The sequence below is a fragment of the Aspergillus undulatus genome (genome assembly GCF_047715775.1).
Source record: "Aspergillus undulatus strain CBS 261.88 unplaced genomic scaffold BDV17scaffold_2, whole genome shotgun sequence".
NCBI lineage: Eukaryota > Fungi > Ascomycota > Eurotiomycetes > Eurotiales > Aspergillaceae > Aspergillus > Aspergillus undulatus.
Window position 1 is genome coordinate 1,007,972 of NW_027396606.1, and position 21,053 is coordinate 1,029,024.

The window sequence follows — 21,053 nt, forward strand, 5'->3', positions numbered from 1 at the left end:
TTTCGTCGCACCATACGTAGAACTGGAAGACGGCTGGAAAAGCGGCTCTGCCTGACTGTTGGATTGCATGCTAGCTAATCAGCCCGTACGAACGAGCTCATAGCCATACTATAAAATCGCACAGCAGCTAGACTAAGATATGAGTCAACCCTCAAATCTTAGACTTAATCTCCTCATAATAAGCCTTAAGCTTATCCATGTCCGTAGCCTGAGCAGGCCATCCAATTCCGAGACCCTCCGTCTCGTTGGGCTTGGGGATCTACAGCAAGACAGTCAGTAAGTATTGAACATAAAAATAAGCTGTGATGAGTCGAAAGTTGGGAATGTGAGCGTTACCATGTGGAAGTGGACATGGTCAACAACCTGGTGCGCTATGCGGCCGTTGTTCTGTAGGACGTTGAAGTCCGTCGCGCCGGTTACTTGGGCGATTTTCTTGGCGACGGGCTGTTGGGGTTTAAATGTTAGCTTTATTCCTGTTTATCACAAGGGAGATCATATATAAAGAGATCTGAGCATGAGATCGGCGATATATGTAGATAAGGTAGGTAGGTAGTAGGTGTTGAGCGGGGAAAGGGCCCAGTGTTTCCAAGGTCCTTCCACAAGGTACTCGGGGATCACGCGGCTCAATAAAAAGGGTCTTGGTGTTCGTAGATCATTCTCTTGCTCTCTCTTCGTTGAACCCAGATCACGTACCAGGACTTCAATGAGGTGTTCGTCAGGGATGTCAGTGAGCTTTGCGCCGTGGAACTTGGGAATCACTAGCTGTTACGAAGCGGACTTGTTAGCTTTTGTTCGCAGGACATCCAATAGTGCGGCAATTGAAAGACCAGGACGCGATAGATTAAATAGGGCTTACAGCATGGCCACGACTAAGGGGCTGGATGTCGAGGAAGGCGAAGACCTTGTCGCTCTCGAAGAGCTTGAAAGAGGGGATTTCTCCTGCGCGGAGTTAGCCAGTCGCGGATCGGAGTGGGCCACAAAAAAAGTGATGGGGCTGGATTGAGAAAGAAGTGAACGAACCCTTGATAATTCTGCAGAAGATACAGGGGGCAGACATTGTTGTGCAGAGTAGTGTTGACTGAAGTACCTAGGTTTAGTGAGGATGGAGCTGAGCTCTGAAGTCATCGCGGAATGCGGGGTTGACGGCGAGTTCGGACCGGAGAGGAGTCAGTCCACCACAACTACTCTACACTAACTCTACACTGGGAAGGTCGACCCTGAGCCTCTTGGAGAACCAGGGCTCTGGCTTCTTCTGAGGTCTCCTCGCCCCCAGGACCTTCTTATCGTGGCTAGATTTGTTCCGTTCCCTCTATCATTTGACCGCGATGCCGACTCCAACTCCCTTCCCCCACCCTCGGATATGAAGCTGCTAATAGTTGGAGACTTGGAGTCGGTTCTATCTTATCGTCCACTTGTCTCCTGGGCTTGGAGAGCTCCTATCTCCTGCAATACGAATATATAGACTGCGACATTCCTCCAATTGCTTGCAAAATGGCTTCCGTCCTGCGATTCAATTCTTCTGCTGCGCGGACATTTAAGCCAGCGGCATTCTATACATCCTTCTCCCCCGCACGAGCACCACCACTGTTCTCGCACCCACGACGTGCATTCTCCGTCTCCCTCAAACAAGCAATGCTGTCAACGGAGCTCACCGAAGCCCAAGTGTCGGCTTTAAGGGCCAACAAGGACCGCCTCGCACAAGACCTTCACCATTCGTGCCAATGGGGTCATGGGATCCGGTGGGGAGAGTAAGTATACTGATGTTCTCCTTAAGGCTACTTCAGGTTCTCTAGAATTGGTGATGTATCAGAAACAAGGCTAATGTTCAACAGTGGCCATACAGATACAGGAATGCAGCGTTTAGCGCTGTCGCAGGAGGATAGGCAAGTGCGCGACTGGTTCATCGAGACGACAACTGCTCTGGGATGCAAGATCACCGTTGACGCGATGGGCAACATCTTTGCTGTTCGCCCTGGTCGTAGAACTGACGTACCGGCGACGTTTATTGGTAGTCACCTCGATACTCAGCCTACCGGTGGTCGGTACGATGGAATCCTCGGTATTCTCTCAGGTATCGAGACTCTCAAGACACTCAATGATGTGGGGATAGAAACAGAGGGTGGCGTCGGTGTGGTCAATTGGACAAAGTAAGTTCCTTCACTGGAAGTTTTCTAGATATGGCTAACGTATAGTAGCGAGGAAGGCGCCCGGTTCCCAATAAGTATGGTCGCCTCCGGCGTATGGGCAGAACACATCCCCCTCGAGAAAGCGCACGCCCTAAAAGAAGTCCCCACCGTCGCCTCGCTCCCATCAGCATCATCCGCTCCCGAAATGATGAAGGCAGCCCTCGAAAAAATCAACTACCTCGGCACCGTCCCCTGCTCATACAAGTCGACCCCAATGGCCGCACACTTCGAGCTCCACATCGAACAAGGCCCGCACCTCATCACAGCAGGCCAACAAGTCGGTGTCGTGACAGCCGTCCAAGCATACCGCTGGTTCCGCCTCAACATCTTCGGCCGCGACACCCACACCGGCACAACGGCCTTCGAGCACCGCGCTGACGCCCTCTACGCCTTCGCGCGCATGATGGTGCGCGCGCGCGAAGTCGCCGCTTCCCAGGGCTGCCTTGCAAGTGTAGGTATCATCGAAGCGAAGCCAGGGAGCGTCAATACCGTCCCCGGCACAGTGAGCTTCAGTCTTGACCTGCGGGGCCCGAAGACGGAACTCGTTGAGGTCGTTGAGGCCCAGCTGCGGAAGGACTTTGATGCCATTGCCGCGGAGGAGGGGAAGGGGATTGGAAAGCCCTGCCGGGTTGAATGGACGCTCGATTTCGATTCACCCGCTGTCAACTTCCACCCTGATTGTATTGAGTGCGTGCAGCAGTCTGCTGAGGCCGTTGCGGCTGATGCTGGCGGTGCGGACCCTAAGAGTCTTGTAAGGACTATCATGAGCGGTGCAGGGCACGATAGCGTTTTTGCTTCGAAGAGGGTTCCCACCAGCATGATTTTTGTCCCGTGTAAGGATGGCCTGAGCCATCATCCGGAGGAGTTTTGCTCTGCGGATGATTGTGCAAGGGGTACCTCTGTTATTCTGCAGGCGGTTATTAGGTACGACCGGAAGCGGTTCGCAGTATAGACTCTGGCTAGTTAGCCAGTACTACCATAGTAAAAGGTTTTTTTTTTTTTTTTTTTTTTTTTTTTTTTTTTTTTTTTTTTTTTTTTTTTTTTTTTTTTTTTTTTTTTTTAAGCTGTGAACCGTTAGTGAAGCAACGAAAGCATTGGGGATATATGTCCCACGTAACCATGCCCATGGATCAGGGCCCTGGTGAGGAGTACGTGAGGTTGATATCATTTGTCAATTATGTCCTGGAGATGTATCTTCAAGGCTTCAGTCATGACTTGAGCTCTGCGGTGGTAAGAAAGTGCTATCGGGATGCATTTATCTGCTTGAATATATCAACTGCATTGATGGCCGGCGAGAGTCTCCATATCAACTTGTAAAAAACCCCTAAGCCTCATATATAGGCGGCTTCGATCCCAGAGGAAAACTATGCCAGTCATGTACCCAATGCCCAGTCTTAGCAGGCCAGAGCGAGCGAAATGCCTTTTCCGAGGGACCCAACCGATAACATTCATCGATTTCGTCCAGTGGAATTCTTTTCGTGGGACCGTTTATTACTTCTCGCACATGAGTCTTGATATCGAGCTCATCATCTTCTGCATTGAGGAGCCTTATACATTTCCAGTGGCGCCCCCAATTATGGAGATATTATTGAAGGCGACCCAAGCCAAGTCATAAGGATGCTCCCTAATCATGAAATCATCGAAGGTGGTCAAGGCATTAGGGTTTATCTTCACTTTGAGGTGCTGCAGCGAGCGTGCTCCGGCCTTTACAATTTCCTGGAATATTTCGCGGATTCCACCGCACCGCTGATAAGCATATCTCGCAAGTTTGACATGGAGTCCGGCACACTGTCTGTGAGTCGGAGGTGGAGTGATAGCTCGGTGAGGTTACTGAGTGCTCCAAGTGCCTGGTAGCTGGCAATCTCATCTGCATTTCCATGCGTTCGACTAACGGAAACTCGTAAATCCCGGAGGTTTGGGCAGTGTGCTTGGACCTGATTGATTCGATTGACTGTCATCTGTGGTTCTGGCTAGAGATTTCCTTCCAGTCTTATAAATGATAATATATGCAGCGATATACCATGGCGGACTAGAATCGCTTAAAACGCTTTCTCGCAGTGTGATGAGCCAGAAATATGGATGCTTTGAAGAAGGGCGAGGCTTAAGAGAAAGGCGCTCGCGGCTTCGTCCAGTCGGCGCGCTTTATCTGAGCAATAGTGTCGGTTGGCATCTTGAGGGTATTCTAGTTCGATGGCCAGTACCCGAAGTGAGCTGAATCTGTGACTTCTGATTGAGGTGAGAGTCTCCAAGTCAACTGCCCATAACTGGAGACTCCTCAGTGCGGAAAAGACAAGATATCGCTCCCATGGCCTGAAACAGCGCATTTTAGATGGGCTCGGACTCTAAGACTGCAAATCGATCCGAAGTTGCGCTTTGCCTTCTAGAGCGTCATTCAGAAAGAACCCACGCCACGGTGGTCGCCCTAGGTCCACCGCGGCAAGAATTTCAGAACCGGCTCTGAGCCCTCTATGCACGATGTGCACATCCGTCAAGTTTGGTGCCAACCCTGCCGCTATTCGCATCACGGCCTCCTCATTGTACTCAACGTTACCTTCATCGTCGTATTGCGGTACAGGAAGAAGGACGCTGGCCAAACCCGGGGAAGTAGCCAAGGTAAAATCATGCTCGTCAATATTATGCAGACGGTTTGCATGTTGGTGGAGGCTAGGCAGAATAGATGCTCTGATATGCAGTCCGCAATGGCGGAGTTGTTGGTGTAGTATCTGAAGCAGGGATGGGAAAACTAGGTTTCGCAGGCCCAGAGCAGGTTTTGGAGGCCACATTACTGGCTGAGTAGACGAGCAAGAGGTTTCCATGCATCGCCTGGTGCGCACTCTAGCTTTTACCCAAGGAGATACTAAATGCTCCGGTCATAATAATCCTCTATGCGAGTCAGCTAGCCGCGAATAGACAGACGACGAACCGCTGCAAAGGCGGACGCGGTACCTAGCTGATCAGTCCAACACTGCACATCATCCTTAAATGATATCTGGTCTGTAACGTTGATTCGAATGTGTGCAAGCTGATGTTTGCTGGCAACAAAATAGCAATACCTGTTCACAAGCGTCAGCTCATAGAGGTTGTACTCTGACGCGACATATTCACTGACGCGATCGAGTGGTTCCAAAGGGAGCGATAGAAGAGAAGACATATCGGAGATGCATTGTAGAAAGATTAGAAGCTGCAGGCGGGAGCCGGAGGTACCTCCTTACCGTAGTTGTTTATGTACTCAGTGGTAGCCTCCAGGTCACCTGCCAATCTCCTGCCCCTCTATTGTAATCGGGTACCTCTTAGGTACGGAGTGGTACCTCCTGCCTAAGCTATTTACCTACCTAGGTACTGCTGGTTCTTCTGCTTACATACACTCGTCTTTTCATCCTTTCATCTCCTCATTTCCAATGCGCTGCGGCGCGGCATTAGGGAGGGGGTTGGAAAAGCCTTCCAGCATCCAAGCAGACTTCAACCTACTGTTGAGGCAAGTGCAGAGACGAAGAACAAGTCACCTGACCCAAAGGAGGTTGTCTCAATAGTTCTTAGTTACTTATCATTATCAATAACACGAATATGAAATAGTGGACCGGGACTTCTATCCCTGGAACTCTCTCTACCGAGCAGAAAAAAACTACGGGCGCCAAGACTATTACCCTTCTTGTTCTAGTAGGTAAGCAGTGCCGCCCTAAAGTCTAAAGTCGCGCGACGCTCACGGTGATCGGCTAAGACGCCATTCATCCTTCGCGCTGAAACTAGTCTCCAGATTTCCATTAAGTGCTAATGGAGAGTCTGCAGCTGTCTGTTTACAAGAACTTGATGTACTTCCACCTAGCCCATGTTTGCGATACAAACTTAGACCTGCTGTTGACTGGTCGTCCCCGATGTTGTACATGCATAGCAACCATGCATTTATGTACTCCATAGCTTCCTAACCCTGGGAAGGCGTCGAATTTCGGCTGGTATCGGTCTACGAGTGTCGGACTGGAAAGCTTCGCCGACTCTTAAGTGGAAAACCTTGACACATCCCGACCGAGAGAACAAAGACGAACGTAATGAAAGATAGTCCACTGGTTTAGGGATATAAAGCTTTCTTAATTATTGGATAGACTGCACAAGCTGGACCCTTCGGGCGATATTTTAGGAGCCGCAATAGAAGGGAATTTTCCAGGCGGACTCTGCAACAGAAGGAACAGGCCTGACTTCGCTTCCCACTAGCGCGAAGCCGCCCCCCACCAGAAAATATACAAAAGCCGCTCCTCCCCCCCAAGATTTTGGAAATCAAGCGACTCTACGTGAGTTCACCCCCCCCCCCCCCATTATTGGGATTCCCTCTCTTATCTCAAGCATTTGCTGATCATCCTTCCCCACAGTTCAAAGAATCACTTTAGAGTAGACGTCCCTCATTGAGCTCATCTAATGAGCCACACCCTCAACCCTTGCTGATGACTTCTATGTCCTCGATGCCCTAAAGTGAAACCGTTTTACTTCCGACTCGACCTTGCTTTCTCTGGTACGACTTGCTTCGGTGAGCTCGTGCCGAGATCGCGCTGGTCCAGGGAGTGGTGATGATCTTGACCTTGTCCTGACGTCTTGACTTCGGTCGGTCGGTCTTGGTGGGTGTCGAGGAGGTCTGAAAGGCGTTTCTTTTGTTTTCTTCCGATATAGTGTAGTGGTTAACAGCACCGTCTCTCACACGGGCAGTTCCCCGAATCGGAATTAAATAACGATTGAATCGAAATTGTTACTTCGTCATATTTATTCTTCCTCTTATGTAGTCGGCTTATAACGGGAGATTTCTTCGAACGCCCCTGACTCGGCATGCTATAGTTCGCAGTCTAACCTTAGGTAAGGACTTGCGCTTTCGCAACAGGACTTGGGCGGTGCGGACATGGAAGCTTGGTATCATAGGATGTTCATCGCGATTTTTCGCCGGCGCAATCGCCGGGAACTCGAAGCCTCACCTTCACGTTCCGACACTCTTACGCCCGCCGCCGTTCCAACTTTATCTTTTCCCTCCCATTAGACTTCCTGTCTTCAGTCACAACTTCCTTGTCAAGCTTGTACGGCTTCTTCTCGTCCCCCCAATCTCCCCGCTTTTCAACTCCTCAACCAACCTCCCATTGACAACCTCCTCTCCTACTCTTCCCAATCTGCAACCCATACAAAACCCCAAACACCCTCTTAACATCCTCATTCCCCTTCTCCTCCATCACCTCCTACAGATCCCCGAGAACCTCAATCATCTTCGACCCATCATAAGCCGTCCCGCACCGCCCATCTGCCTTCCATCCCCGCCTCCCTCATTTTCTTTCTTTTATGATCCAGCCGAAGCAGAGGGCTGTTTCGACGGCGTCAGCAGCGGAGATGGAGGTGATTCCGGAGGATCTTTTGGCGAGCTTGAGATGGAAGCCTGGGAGGTTGGTGTGGTTTTCTTTGAGGAATGATTCGAGGGCCATGGTCGTGATGAAAGTGTGTGCTGGGAAAGGGGAGGGTTTGGAGGTTGTTTTGGGGTTGGCTTGAGAGGGGGTGGTTTTGGTGGCATTGTTTTTGGGCTTGAAATCGGGCTGGAGGGCTAGTTGGATGAGGCTCTGGGGTAATCGAGTGGGAGGGCCGAGGAATCTAGGTAGGTGAGGGATGTGATTCCAGAGTTGGGTAAGTAGGCGTTGATGGTTAGTTCGAAGTGTGAGCTTCGGTGATAAGAACTATAAACACGACATGCGTAGGTGGTGCTGTGGTTGATGAGTAGGCAGCAAGGGATGGATGTAGGCAAATGTCAGCGTCTCCGGCAAATCAAGTTTAAAATCGGCGCTGTCGCGATGCTATTCCCAATGTCCCGTTGCCTCTCCTACCTCCTTGCTCGCTTACTATCTCGCCGGATTTCAGCATCCTTGACCCCATGATGCGAGGATCTCGCGTACAACCGTCCAGTTACCCTTGCCATTGGATAACGCCTAGATTGTGTATCAGGATAGTAATATTGACCCTAACCAAGCAATTAGCATAGTTTGTGCTTTGTGTTGAAGCTACTCTCTTTGTCCTAACCCAGAATAGGGCCGACCATGCTTGTCTCACCATCATCTTTTTGTTTTATGCAGCATATGAGAGGCCCTCCAACTAGACAGTTATTCTTACTCTTTACAACCTCTTCTTCAGTTGCTCTAATTATGCATATCCCCTATATGTCTTCCTCTAAGTGTCACAGGCTATGGCCTGGGTTAGGGTTATCGGCTCTGCCCTCAACCATAGAGCATTCTAGAAGGACAACCAGGAAAGCAGTGGAGAGACAAGATTATCTACCATGTACATAAGTAGGAGAGGAAGCACTTCCTTCCATCTCTTTTATTTTCTCTGAGTTTGTCATGCTCGTCAATACAGGATTGCCAGTTGAAAACAATACTGCCTGCGCCCATCACAATTGGATCCATATTCAGGATTCTTTGCCCTGAAATAACCAAAAGAGGTTCTCTTGCATATAATGCTGTTGTCGCCGCAGAGTACAGCTTCCAGAACTTGTTCTTGTGGAAATCATCATAGTCACAAATGCCTCGGATGACAATGCAGGGTAATTAATTTATGAGTCCTAACCAGAAGTAAGATACTGAGTTTCTATTTATAGGCAGAGTGTAATACTAACTAGCAGCCTCTATTCCAAACCAGATAATGCTTTTGTCCCATGCCCGTTTATCTCTTAGGGCAGCGTCCTTGATCACTTGGTCTGCTAACCCGAGGGTTCCGTAGTGTAGTTGTGGAGAGTTTTCAGGCCGATTATTCCTCTTCAAAAGGTTACTGTCCAGACTGCGATAAGTTTTACATGTTTTCGTGAAAATCTGACTTGAAGTGGTGATCCTTCTAAGATCCTGGGTACTGAAACTTCGTTGCAAGTGCTGGAAAAGTCAACATCATGTTTGCCAATGATTCAGAGATTTTATGTCCTTCCAACTCATGCTGTGCTTTAAAATGAGCAACGGGACCCAGAACAATGCTTCGGGGTTTGTTTAGTTTGCCGCCACTATATACAAAGTCCGTTTCCTGCAATGGCTTCCCAGGGTCGTACTGACGACAGCATCCGGAGATTTCGAGTGAAGGCTTATCACCACATCACCGAGCACTTATGTCTCGTATCTTTTCTGGGTTGTCTTCAGAGCCTTCAGAATCTCCTCTTCTTCTTTAACTGTTATGAAATACACAGGGAAAGAAGGACAGAGTGAAGGCTATCCCGACTACAGGGACGTAGCCTAGGTGCTTGAAACGGGAGTAAGTGGTATTGGCTATCTCACTATAGCTGGGCTCGTACAGCGTGCTCGACTCTCTCCTCCTTGATGGTTGTTGTTCCGGGGCGGACCCCGCGGGAGTAGAGTGGGAAAGCCCACCTCAAGAAACTACAGTCTAAAGCAGTGAAACTTATCAATGCGCTCAGCTCCAAAGCGGGCTCCACGTGGGGCCTTCCTACCAAGCACTCCCGGAAGATGTACACAATAATACTGACATCTCAACTCCTCTTTGGCTGCTCCGCGTGGGTTGTCAAAGGCACTAGGGGCTCAGAGTACAGCAACAGAGATCACTAGACATTTGAGAGTATCCAACACCGGGCCCTTTGCAGGAGTCACCAAATGGCTCGCCTCTGGTGCTAGGACAGACTAAGCAGATGGAAAGCTGGTGTCAATCAGGGTTAGCGAAATCGGCGCAAAGATTTCAAGTCTATCAGCAATGTTATCGGCAGATTCGGGGCACAGGGATAGATAGCTCGAACGGTTTATTGATAAAGCGCAAGCCGATCATTTGCAGTAGCATGAAAGGCTGTAAGAATGATCTTCAAGAAGAAGCTACAAGGGCTTGCATTGCCCAGGAGGCTGCGAGGCTGAGGTCTGAAGGTCGAATTTCTTATCAGCAGCTTCCCTGCTTTTTTCAGCTTCTTCTCCATTCTCTTTCTCAGGTTCCCACACCTATTCGCTAATCTTTATTATAGACAATCCTAGAGAATACTTCACTTCTGCGTCTGGCTCCTGAGCCTTCCCATCCACCATTCCACCCTACACGTCTCTCCACCTACTTCTCCAGCCGCTGCAAACGGAACCAAAGCACATAGTCCAGCAGTGACACCTTCAATCTGGCGCAATCTAACCGCCGCCGACATCGGCAGCCTCATGTACGTAGCAGACGCCGTCCATCCAAGCTTGCCCGAAAACGCTGGGGTCTTTTCTGAGCGCGCGAAGCTCTATCCAGACGGTTGTATGGCGCTCGTCAACGAGCAAGACGAGCTCTGCGGCTACGCTATCTCACACCCTATCCGGAACCACCAGCCGCCTGCGCTAGATGCTCTGCTAGGAGAAATCCCTGCCGACGCAGACCAGTACAGCTAAAGGACAGCGTGGGCACGAAGAGGGGACGGGTTCAGTATAGTGTGAGTGTAGGTGTTGAGGGTGAGCGAATCACCTGACTCACCCGGCTCACCCTCTTAAAGCAGCAACGTCCGGACCAGCCAGAAAGAAGGCGCTTGTAGTTTCTTGAGTAGATCTACCTACCTAGGTCCTCTGTAGGGGGCTCTTTCGAGGGGAAGTATATCCCGATGTTTCACACTCCCTGGGTTCCATATCTTTGGCTTCAGAGGTCAGAATACATATGGCCAATCACCCTCTGGTCCTTGAAACCGGTCCTCCAGGCCTCGGTAACTGCGCCAGCGGCGGTTGTATTGGAGAGGGAAGAGGAGATGATGATGGTGGTGGTGGTGGTGGTGGTGGTGGTGGCCAAACAACCTGCTCAGCCCAACAAACAGCATCATGGTGCACCTACCACGCCCCAAAGCCCAGAACTCTACTACTTCCGCGCCCACAACTCCAACGGCCGCTACCAGTCCTTTACATCCGACGATCTTAAAGAGATCATGGAGACGATCTACTATAATACCGCTGATGAGCTCTCCCCAGATAACCAATTCGGACACGTTCGGGGGGGGGGCCCTCTGTCCCTTCAGGCCTCTGTATCTGGGCCGAGGTGAGTCGCTATACAAACCGAAGGAAAGGCATGGGGGTTGATCTGTGGATAATGCAGAGTATGAGTGTGTGCAGTGGGTTGCTGGGCAGGATACCATTCTCAGTAGTATCTCGCAAAATAGTAAGTACCTTGTATGGCTAATTAGACATAATCGTTCATAGAGCAGCCAAAGTGATTACAACCTTAGTTAAAGATCCTGAATTCGAAAGGGTCGTGTATAGTAGCCACGCTACTCCTATTGAGGTTAAATTCAGGTCTGAGGCACATATAGATCTTGAGACGTACACGTGACCCGGGGGATCGGCGGCCTGGGAAAAATGGCTCCACCAGCAGCAGCCAGGAACGAGGTGTTCATCTGCCATTCGGGCTGGAACTGGAAGACCACCCTCGATCTTCCTACCCCTCGTTGATAACTCTCGTTCCTTCAGTGCTGACTTCCCTGCGCCGTCCTTTTTACGCATTGTGATTCCCCAGCCACGGATCGCTAATCGAACTGCGCCTTGGTTCCCGCCCACATTTCTTCGCGTCCGCCCCCGAGAGTTGGCCTGAAAGTTTTACCAGCAATCGATCTTGGCCTTGCCCTGCCGTTGCACGGCATTTAAAAGCGATCTACAGCTCTGGTGACTGCCGGACCCATCTAGACTGAGATTATCATCCAATCCTTTCGTTACAGCTCCGTCTGTCACAGCGCGTTTTCCGGGCCCTGTTCTCATCGCGATCCCGACTTCCATTCATAACAGTTTAACGACCACGATTCGAATACGCTTCTTTCAGACATGGCGTCCCCGGCTGCATTGCCTCCTTTACCATTCAACCCATCCAGGGTCCGGTCATACTTGCTCCGACTGCCACTGTTCACGCGGCTCGTGATCCTGGCAATAGTCGTGTTCTGGGTGCTGGAACTACAAACTGTCTGGAGCGTGGTGCAATGGGGTTCTTTAATTCCGGATGAGATTGGACTAAGTACCAGTATGTTTGTCGGCTTCCGGGCTTTCTCGAATTTCCATGGAGAGTACTGACAGAATACAGTGTACCGGACCAACACCTATCCCTTCATCCACACAGGCTTCTTTCATGCTTTTCTCAACTTGTTGGCTTTGACGCCTCTACTTGAGCGCTTCGAGGCAGAGCATGGAACTTTGACTGCCATTGCTTTGTTCATGGGGCGTAAGTAAGCCGGGACAAGACAGCAAACTCGTGCGTACTAACGTGCTTCTACTAGCTCTCTCCACATTTCCGGCGGGTATCTATATTTTGATTGAGAGGTTTATCTTACATAGAAACTCTGCGGTTGTTGGCTCAAGGTGAGTCTCTTGTCCCGGTATGCATAGGCAAGTAACTGACGTCGACTCTAGCGTGTGGGTATTCCTTCTTCTAGGTTCCGAAGCTATCAGGACGTACAAGTCCAATCCCTACTTCAGGTATGCTCGAGGAGATCTTGCATTCGACTTTTACTAAATCATTCTTAGCCTTGGAAATACTAAGATCCCTACGTGGACTTCGCCGTTGTTGTTGAGCGTGCTTGTCTGGATGCTGGTGTCCAACACTAGCTTCCTCGGCCACCTGTGCGCTATAGTCATTGGATATCTGCGTTAGTCCTCCTTCGCCCGTCACTATGTTTTGTGAACTAACCTAAGATGACTAGTCGGCCTTGGTTATCTGAAGATTCTTGTTCCCCCAGAGAAGGTCCTGAGGTGGATCGAAGGCAAGCTGAACCTTCTGGGACGGCTACCACACTATGTATCCGTGGATCAGAAGACATACGGCCGCTTCGGAGTCCTCCCAACCAGTGCCGCGCCTGCGGGCGAACGGGGAACGCCCATGAGCTTCGTGTCAGGCTCATCACAGCGTCTCGGGACGGCTTGAGATCAACTAATCCGAACATTCTCACTTCTTGTGCATATCTAGCTATAATATCGCTATTTGTAATGGGCTCAGAATATTTACTTCCATAGAATAATGAATAATGGTGATGGTTATGGTTGTGAGCATCAAGATGTGCATCTGGTCTCTAGCGGCCGACGTAAATTTCCATGTGGAGAGCGATCAACTCGACCTTCAACTCTTCCCCATCTCATGGACTAGAGACCGTGAATGGCTTCTAGACCATGGCGCTGAAATGTGAGTCACCCTGACACTTGCTCTGTGCTACGAGTCCGCCGCGGCTTTCCCTCCACCGCGTCCCACAATAGCATCCGCGGACCTCACTCGGGATTGTCGCAAAGGCCAACTCAGAGCCTCAAAGCTCCCACTCAACACGCTAACTAGAGAACAATGGCAGCTACAATCCGCAATCTGCGGAATAATCCTCACTTCTTATTCGTTCGGCTGCCGTACATTCTATCCTTCCTTTGTATTGTCGCCGGCGTCATTTGGCTCTTCCTCCTGCCCCTCGACGAGTATTCCCGCAAGACATACATATCCGAGAACGCGCTTTTGCCCGGGCAGGTCCATGCATACTTCTCTGGTAGTGAGCAGCATATTTTCCGCGGGTATAAGAAGGAAATAGAGGGGTTGTTTGGTAATAATGGTGGGGAGGAGGTACAAGAGCAGAGGAATGAGGAGCGAACGCCAGTGTATGTTGGAACGCCAGCCCGCAACTTTCCACCCACAAGTGATGGGTACTGACTCGAGGGACTTGTGGCTAGAATATCGGATAAAATCCAGTCGATTTTGAAAGCAAGCGGGCTGAAGGTTGCGACGCAGAATTACGAGTATACGTCTTCGGGCATCACGCATCAGGGGGAGAACATCTATGCCATTATTCAAGCGCCACGGGGGGATGCGACGGAGGCAATCGTGCTTGTCGCTGCTTGGAAGACTGTGGATGACCAGCTGAACCTCAACGGTGTTAGCCTTGCGCTGACCCTCGCGAGGTACTTCAAGCGTAAGTTTACTCCTGCGCGAAATACAGCCTCGGCTCCGCTGACGGATGGATACGTTATAGGATGGTCGCTCTGGTCAAAGGATATAATCTTCGTGTTTCCTCCGGATAGCAAATCGGGGACTCAAGCTTGGGTCGACGCATACCATGACATGCAGCCGCCGACGGTTCAACCTCTGCCTTTGAAGAGTGGTGCCTTGCAGGGAGGTCTGGTGATAGAGTATGCCTTCGACCACCGGTTCGAGAACCTGCATATCGTCTACGACGGAGTCAATGGCCAGCTCCCGAATCTAGATCTCTTCAACACCGCCGTATCAATTGCAGGCGGGCAGATGGGAATTGGGACCCGGCTGCAAGAAATGTGGGATCACAATGGCAGCTACGAAAAGCGGCTGCAAACGATGTTAAGAGGAATGATCAAGCAAGGTCTGGGATACGCCGCTGGAGCCCATAGCAGCTTCATGCCCTACCATATCGACGCTATCACGCTTCAGGCCCAGGGTAACGGCTGGCAAGATGAGATGGCGCTCGGCCGGACCGTGGAGGGTTTGTGTCGCAGTTTGAATAACCTCCTGGAGCACCTACACCAAAGTTTCTTCTTCTACCTCCTCATGCAGACTCACCGCTTTGTCAGTATCGGCACCTATCTTCCCAGTGCTATGCTGATCGCCGGGAACTTTACTATCATGGCTATTGCTTTGTGGTTACGGACTGGCTACTACAAGGCCGCCGGCTCCTCTACCGTTACTGCTGCGCCTCGAGACGAGAAGGAAAAAACAAGCGAAAAGACACAACTCACGGCCGGGAACCAGATCAACACGGGTATCCAGGATTCCATTGCCGTCGAAGAGCGACAACTCGCCCTCCCGCTTACCCTCGTCGTCGGCCTACATCTACTAGGCCTCGTCCCTCTATACATCTTCAACAATCTCCCTCGCGAGGTTCGTCCCCTTAGTCCCACTTTTCACACAGAAAATAAGAATACTAAACCCATACAGGCCTACACCCTCGCCACATACATCTCAATAACCATAAACGCCGCCCTTCCCCTAACCCTCTCCGCCCTCCTCTCCCACGCCGAAACAACAACGCAACAAACCCACCTCATAAAATCCACCTCCCTCCTCCTGCTAGGCCTCTCCCTCTCAACCCTCGCAACGCTCAACTTCTCCCTCTCCCTAATGACCGGCCTCCTCTGCACCCCGCTAACATTCGTGCACCAGCTCAGCCCCGAAAGCAAGCCTGCAATCCGGTACGCTGGCTCCGTGGCGGGCTTGGTACTCCTGAATATCCTTTCGCCGCCTGTGGTGCTTTTGATTGGTTGTGCTTATTTTGGGGTTGATGTGAAGACGGTTCTTACGGAGGCTGCGTTTGGGTGGGATGTTTGGGGCATGTGGACGCAGGTTGTTGTTTGGTGTGTTTGGTGGCCGGCTTGGGTTGTGGGCGGGGCGTTGGTGGGTGCTTCGTTGTTTTAGGTACCCATCCTACTCTCTCACTGGGCGTCATAATCTGCAGTTCAGAGGTCATTTTGGATCTGGTTGTAATTCATTGAGGGGAAGGAATGTGTGCATATATAGTAAAGTTTAATGTTATATTGTTTGTCATCTTCATGCGTTTCGATTGTGAGTTGAAGTCTAGTACAGTCGTTCATAGATACATGCGGGAAAATTTCCTTTTAGTTACGCCCGTATGGATAAGACCGTATGATTGACTCCCTTATGCAGCCCAAACATCCTTACCTACACCCTCGATCCAGTGACCCAGCTGGTTAACACCGGCATCCCAGTCCTTTAGTCTATTCCGCATGCCCTCGATCTGTGTCATATCCAATACCTTGGGCTGCACCCAGTTAATCTGGGCGACCTGGCCGGCCTGGTCAATAGCACCCTTCAGCAGACCCAACGAGAGCGCCTTCATGACCAGATGTTCGATCTCTTCGGGCTTCACTTTTGTCTCTGCGGAGATGGACGCGAAGGTCAGGTTGCGGTCGTGTGGTGGGCGGCGGAAGACCATCTCCGTCAGTGCGGCAAGCGAGATCTTTTGGTATAGGAAAAAGCGGTTGTTCGCGAGAAGCTGGTTCTTGCTGACGTTTCCTGCGAGGACGTCATAGGCGGTTAGGTCGCCGCGGTTGAAAGCGAAGAGGAGGTCGCGGAGCCAGTTGTGCGGCGTCTGGGTCAGAGACTCCAGAATTGGGTGCAGAAGAAGTTCTCCGAAGTTGTAGATGGAATCTGAGACGAGAGCGGCGACACTGAGGTTGTAGGCGCGGGAGATACGCTCGGATTCGGAAAGATCCTCTAAGTTGATACAGGCGAGGTAAAGAAGGGCGTTTTTGTAGAAAGAGGCGAATTCTTGTTTGGCCTGTTGAGATCTTAGTTTCAGTTTCTGACCAGAGGATTGAGGGGCAAGGATGAACATACGTGGTAGTAGTCCGCGTTAACTTTGTAGAACGAGGCATGTACGACATTTTCGACCGCATCGAATGAGTCCAGCGCCTTCTGGCATGTCTCAAGATCCTTCTGTGCTCCTTCCAGGTTCTTGAGTCGTTGTTTGACATTGGCGACCTCCGCAAGGGCGTAGATATAAGCGTCTTGTGAGTCGGGCTTGTTCACCTTATCGGCAAGTGATGTGAGGAAGGATAGTCGTTCTTCGTCATCTATAGAGGGGTATTGTTAGTCAAGCTGTTGACGCTATCGATGTAGGACTATGGACACACCTGTGCACTCTGTTGACGCCATCAACCCCAATGAGACGAAGTTCAGTTGGTTGATCCTGTCTGCGAAGCTCAGGACAAAGTTTTTGAATATCGGTAACCGTTGAGGTGCGCTCTCTGGAAGACGGAAGAAGTCGATCAGGGCATTGGTAAGTTGATGCCATAGTTTTCGCTCCCAGAAGTCTTCGAAGCTCAAGAATGACGCCTGGCACTGTTCCGGAGCTTGTTGCAGCTGGTCGGCGAGGAAATCGGAGATCTTCTGATTCTCCATGGTGGAAGCTCGGATGGGTGACCGCGACTATTAGGAAGGGAGTATGAGGAGAAGATAGAAAGGATGAAGGAATGGGGTAGCTGTTTTTGTGAGAGACAGTTGGATACGGATGGCTCGTTTGGTCGGCCGGCTGATGGAAGCTCAAGCCTCACGCCTTAAGCCCCAAGCGGTGGCTCCGCACTAGCCACAGTTGTACTAGTCAGCCACATTCTGCCGTCGTTCATCGGACCCTCACCTCTTGTGTCTCTACACAACTCTTACGATTATCTACTCTAAACTCTTTGGAATGACCCCGCGAAGTAGTGTGGTCTCTATTCATACTCGACCGTTTCAATCTAAAAGCTCAATATAACAACAACAGCAGAAGGTCCAGCTCAGCCATCGTTTCACCCAAAAAGCCGACCTCACTTCTGGGCTCGAGCCATGAAAATGGTCTTGTGGAATACCTTTCCGTCCTTCCGGAACTCCAGTGGCTTCTCAAGAATCTGATATTTGAATTCAGACGCTACCCCCGCGTCTTCATACATTGTTTTCATCTCCTCGAGGCTGAATCCATGCTTTGAGATCGTCCCGGCGATTTCACTCATTTGGCTAAGACTGCCAAGTCCGTGATCATGACGGTCATGATGGCCATCATGGCCATGATGTTCCTCCGGAACCAAGTCCATAAGCATCATCACGCCTCCCTTCTTCAGCCTTTCGCCGAGGCGTTTCACTGCCTGCTCGGGGTGTTCAAAGTGATGAAGGGCCATACTGACAACCACAAGGTCGAAGTCGAAGTACTCAGACCCTGCGACTTCCGCGGAAGTTGACTCCGAAAGAAGATTGGCCCTGATTCCGAAAACAGTGTCGGAACAGCCTGCTTCGTGGACGTTCTTGTTGAACTCTTCGATCATGCCGTCTGCGATGTCTATGCCGATAACACGACTAACAAACGGCGCCAATGCCTGCACCAAATTAGACCCATGATACCGGCATCTTAAAGAGCAGCGTATGGTCTCACCAAAGATATATGGCCCGGGCCGCAAGCATACTCTAGCATCTTGAGCTCTTTGCCCTTTCCTGCTAGAGTGTCATTCCAGGTATCGCTAACCCAGGTGCGGTGATTCTGAACAGCGTTGACCAAATCGTCCACCACTCCCGGAAACTCAGACTTATAAGTGCGAGACTTCTTTCTATAGATCTATTAGCCGTATTTCTCTAGTCAGCTGCGTTCTCAAGGGTCTTACTCAAACGCCTGGCGGTTTCTTTCTGCGAAGTCGGTCGTCATCTTGTTATGTGATCAAGAGGTTTCGTATTTAGGCGGGCAGTGTTAACAGTAATGAGACTTAGTTAAATTGTTGAGATATGCGCAGAAGAACGAGGTTGAGGGGGGTTATTTATGCTTCGCGATTCCACCTGCCTTTGCGCGGAGAGTTATTCGGAGACTTCCCTAGCCAGCCCACCACGCGACTGGCGCCGAGCAATTCAAACAACACTTTCTGCAAATCAAAATTGATTCATGGTCCTCCTTCTGTGTCTGCTAGAGCCATCAAGGTACCTATCAGCGTGTGTCCAGTCCTATCAATGCGCTCTATGCGATCCCGCCATCCGGCATAGAGTGACCCTACTTACCTCTCCTCAGGGAGTGCGAAGTTTATAAAGATGAGGGAGTAAACACAGTAGTGTCCACTGGATCCTTGATTTCTTTTTTTCAAACTCCCCAAGTACCAGCTATCTCAAGGAAAGATTCAAGAATTCAGTGTATATGCGCTAGTAAGTTGCGTGGTGATGACTTTGAAGTATACAGCATTTTCAGCCTCAGGCATCATATCCGAATAACCAATCACAGATCAGAAATAGTCATACACCAAAAAGCCCGCATGAGATTGCAGGCTATCCCGGAGGTAAACCTTGGATTTTTTCAGGTAATCTCAATCAATATACCTCATAACTACCTAACGGGAGTACAGGATAGTCCCTTCAACTGTTGCGCATGGATTTCGGTGGTGTCGTTGTAGGAGAGTTGTCCGAATGAGGACTAGCGCCGTGGTCCCGTGCCGACAGATTGCTGCCGGAGATGAACGACTTTCGTCCTCATCAAAGACCTCTTCGCCGAGCTTCACGCCTTCCCTCTCCGCGCTCTTCCTTGCTACTGTGAGGACCCCCTGTACGGCCAATTCCTCGACCCGCACTCGCTAACGGCTGAATTAGACACCATGCAGAAGTGCCGGGCTATGAACCCCGTGCTGGGGTCAAGGGCCTTTGTCCCCACCCCCCGGGTCCAATTCCAGGCGCAACGCCGATTCCTCCAAGATGTCACAATTACTAGAACTGGAAAGCCTCTCCTGAAGGTTCAGGGTGGACGGTAGGTGGTCAATTGATCTCCAATCTGGTACAATGTGCTGACAAGCTTCGGTATAGGTCATCCCTCGGAGGTAACTCACCACGCTTTGCCCGCTCTTACCCACCTCGTGCGAACGTCTATATTAACGCGAAATGTGATAGGACACACCGCAACCGTCTTCGGTGCCACCGGTTTCTTGGGTCGTTACATTGTTCACAAGCTCGGTATGTCTGGCGATCGGCTGGATGGGGTCCCATGAACTGACGGTTTTCAGCTACACAAGGATGTACCGTTGTTGTCCCTTACCGCGAGGAGATGACCAAGCGTCACCTCAAGGTTACTGGTGACCTCGGACGCGTCGTTTTCATTGTACGATAAATAGCCACAAAATGGGAGGCACACACTGATGCAATTATTAGGAATACGACCTGCGCAACACCCAGTCAATCGAGGAGAGCGTCCGTCACTCCGACGTCGTCTACAACCTTGTTGGCCGCGAATACCCTACCAAGTTCGTTACGGAGTCACCATGACCCAGAGCACCGCTGATATGAAACAGGAATTTCACATACACCGACGTGCATGTTGACGGCACAGAGCGCATCGCGGAAGCAGTCGCCAAGTACGACGTTGATCGATTCATTCATGTCTCCTCCTACAACGCCAACAAGAACTCCGAGTCCGAGTTCTTCCGCACCAAGGTATGTCCCCCTTACGCCTTTCCTCCGCAGATGGCTCATTATTGCAGGGATGGGGTGAGGAAGTCGCACGCTCTATTTACCCAGAGACCACCATCGTCCGACCAGCTCCCATGTTCGGATTCGAGGACCGACTTCTTCACAGACTTGCCAGCGCTACCAACCTCTTCACCGCGAACCACCTCCTGCAGCGCTCCTGGCCCGTTCACGTAGGTTACGCTACCTCAATTACATGGACAGAAGGCTAATCTTATAGGCCATCGATGTCGGCACCGCCCTCGAGCGCATGCTGCACGATGATACCACCGCTGCCTCGACTTTCGAATTGTACGGCCCGACGAACTACTCGCTTGCCGAGATCGCCCCGCTTGTCGACCGTGAAATCGTCAAGCGCCGCCGCCACGTTAACGTGCCCAAGCGTATCCTGAAACCGACCGCCCACCTCCTCAACAAGTACCTCTGGTGGCCCACCATGAGCGCTGACGAGGTTGAACGCGAGTTCATTGACCAGGAGATTGACGAGACCGCCAAGACGTTCAAGGACCTCGGAATCGAGCCTGCTGAGCTGTCTGAGCTCACTTTCCACTACCTGGTAAGCTTTACTAGTCTCAATTGTGAGGACTACACTAACGGCCGAATAGAAAGGCTACCGTAGCGCATCGTACTACGACCTCCCTCCGGCTACTGAGCGAGAACGAGCGGAGGAGAAGAAGTACGTGCACGTTCTCGACGACCAGTAGTGCTGTTTCCTTAATGTACATAACCTTACTAGACGCATTGATTCCGTTTGTTCAAAATGTATTCGTATCCAATGCTATCTCGTACTATTTCTGGATCTAGCCTGTAGATTTGTAGTTCGCTGCCTGCATAGCACGTAGACTAGACTACATCATAAACCGAAATCTTCCCCGCTCCAATCCGCGGGACCATCCAAACCCACCACCAACAATAATACCACAACAATCAGGCACGTCAAAGCAAATCCCAAAAGAACAA

The 21,053-nt window shown here is 50.7% G+C and overlaps 7 protein-coding genes across 7 annotated transcripts; 3 read left to right on the forward strand and 4 right to left on the reverse strand.

Moving 5' to 3' along the window:
- Position 1: 1 nt before the first annotated feature.
- BDV17DRAFT_250999 (HIT family protein) lies at positions 2-1,102 on the reverse strand. The gene is made up of 5 exons (XM_073756379.1): positions 1,021-1,102; positions 857-939; positions 694-762; positions 337-444; positions 2-259 (listed from the first exon to the last, which is right to left on the reverse strand). Exons 1-5 carry the CDS (start codon positions 1,055-1,057, stop codon positions 152-154), a joined length of 405 nt encoding a protein of 134 aa, XP_073620795.1. The 5' UTR covers positions 1,058-1,102; the 3' UTR covers positions 2-151.
- Positions 1,103-1,106: 4 nt separating this feature from the next.
- BDV17DRAFT_251002 (M20 family metallo-hydrolase) lies at positions 1,107-3,181 on the forward strand. The gene is made up of 3 exons (XM_073756380.1): positions 1,107-1,748; positions 1,833-2,147; positions 2,196-3,181. The coding sequence occupies exons 1-3, from the start codon at positions 1,492-1,494 to the stop codon at positions 3,136-3,138; spliced, it is 1,515 nt and encodes a 504-aa protein (XP_073620796.1). The 5' UTR covers positions 1,107-1,491; the 3' UTR covers positions 3,139-3,181.
- A 329-nt stretch (positions 3,182-3,510) lies between these two features.
- BDV17DRAFT_278972 (uncharacterized protein) lies at positions 3,511-5,337 on the reverse strand (the record flags this gene model as incomplete). The annotated part of the gene is made up of 5 exons (XM_073759630.1): positions 3,511-3,733; positions 3,897-4,073; positions 4,233-4,526; positions 4,590-4,929; positions 5,103-5,337. 5 exons carry the CDS (start codon positions 5,335-5,337, stop codon positions 3,511-3,513), a joined length of 1,269 nt encoding a protein of 422 aa, XP_073620797.1.
- Positions 5,338-11,944: 6,607 nt separating this feature from the next.
- BDV17DRAFT_278973 (GPI-anchor transamidase subunit GAA1) lies at positions 11,945-15,527 on the forward strand (the record flags this gene model as incomplete). Its single annotated transcript, XM_073759631.1, has 10 exons — positions 11,945-12,137; positions 12,198-12,335; positions 12,391-12,472; positions 12,524-12,589; positions 12,638-12,759; positions 12,814-13,017; positions 13,450-13,744; positions 13,817-14,055; positions 14,116-14,993; positions 15,051-15,527. The coding sequence occupies 10 exons, from the start codon at positions 11,945-11,947 to the stop codon at positions 15,525-15,527; spliced, it is 2,694 nt and encodes an 897-aa protein (XP_073620798.1).
- A 90-nt stretch (positions 15,528-15,617) lies between these two features.
- On the reverse strand, positions 15,618-17,131 carry BDV17DRAFT_251014 (proteasome regulatory particle lid subunit RPN9). Its single transcript, XM_073756381.1, has 3 exons — positions 16,766-17,131; positions 16,470-16,705; positions 15,618-16,410 (listed from the first exon to the last, which is right to left on the reverse strand). The coding sequence occupies exons 1-3, from the start codon at positions 17,031-17,033 to the stop codon at positions 15,769-15,771; spliced, it is 1,146 nt and encodes a 381-aa protein (XP_073620799.1). The 5' UTR covers positions 17,034-17,131; the 3' UTR covers positions 15,618-15,768.
- A 168-nt stretch (positions 17,132-17,299) lies between these two features.
- BDV17DRAFT_251017 (class I SAM-dependent methyltransferase) lies at positions 17,300-18,757 on the reverse strand. Its single transcript, XM_073756382.1, has 3 exons — positions 18,648-18,757; positions 18,037-18,552; positions 17,300-17,980 (listed from the first exon to the last, which is right to left on the reverse strand). The coding sequence occupies exons 2-3, from the start codon at positions 18,073-18,075 to the stop codon at positions 17,438-17,440; spliced, it is 582 nt and encodes a 193-aa protein (XP_073620800.1). The 5' UTR covers positions 18,076-18,552; positions 18,648-18,757; the 3' UTR covers positions 17,300-17,437.
- Positions 18,758-19,122: 365 nt separating this feature from the next.
- On the forward strand, positions 19,123-20,890 carry BDV17DRAFT_251019 (complex I NDUFA9 subunit family protein). Its single transcript, XM_073756383.1, has 10 exons — positions 19,123-19,169; positions 19,227-19,380; positions 19,437-19,450; positions 19,521-19,583; positions 19,634-19,728; positions 19,779-19,870; positions 19,919-20,060; positions 20,108-20,266; positions 20,314-20,649; positions 20,699-20,890. The coding sequence occupies exons 2-10, from the start codon at positions 19,232-19,234 to the stop codon at positions 20,795-20,797; spliced, it is 1,149 nt and encodes a 382-aa protein (XP_073620801.1). The 5' UTR covers positions 19,123-19,169; positions 19,227-19,231; the 3' UTR covers positions 20,798-20,890.
- The last annotated feature ends 163 nt before the right edge of the window (positions 20,891-21,053 follow it).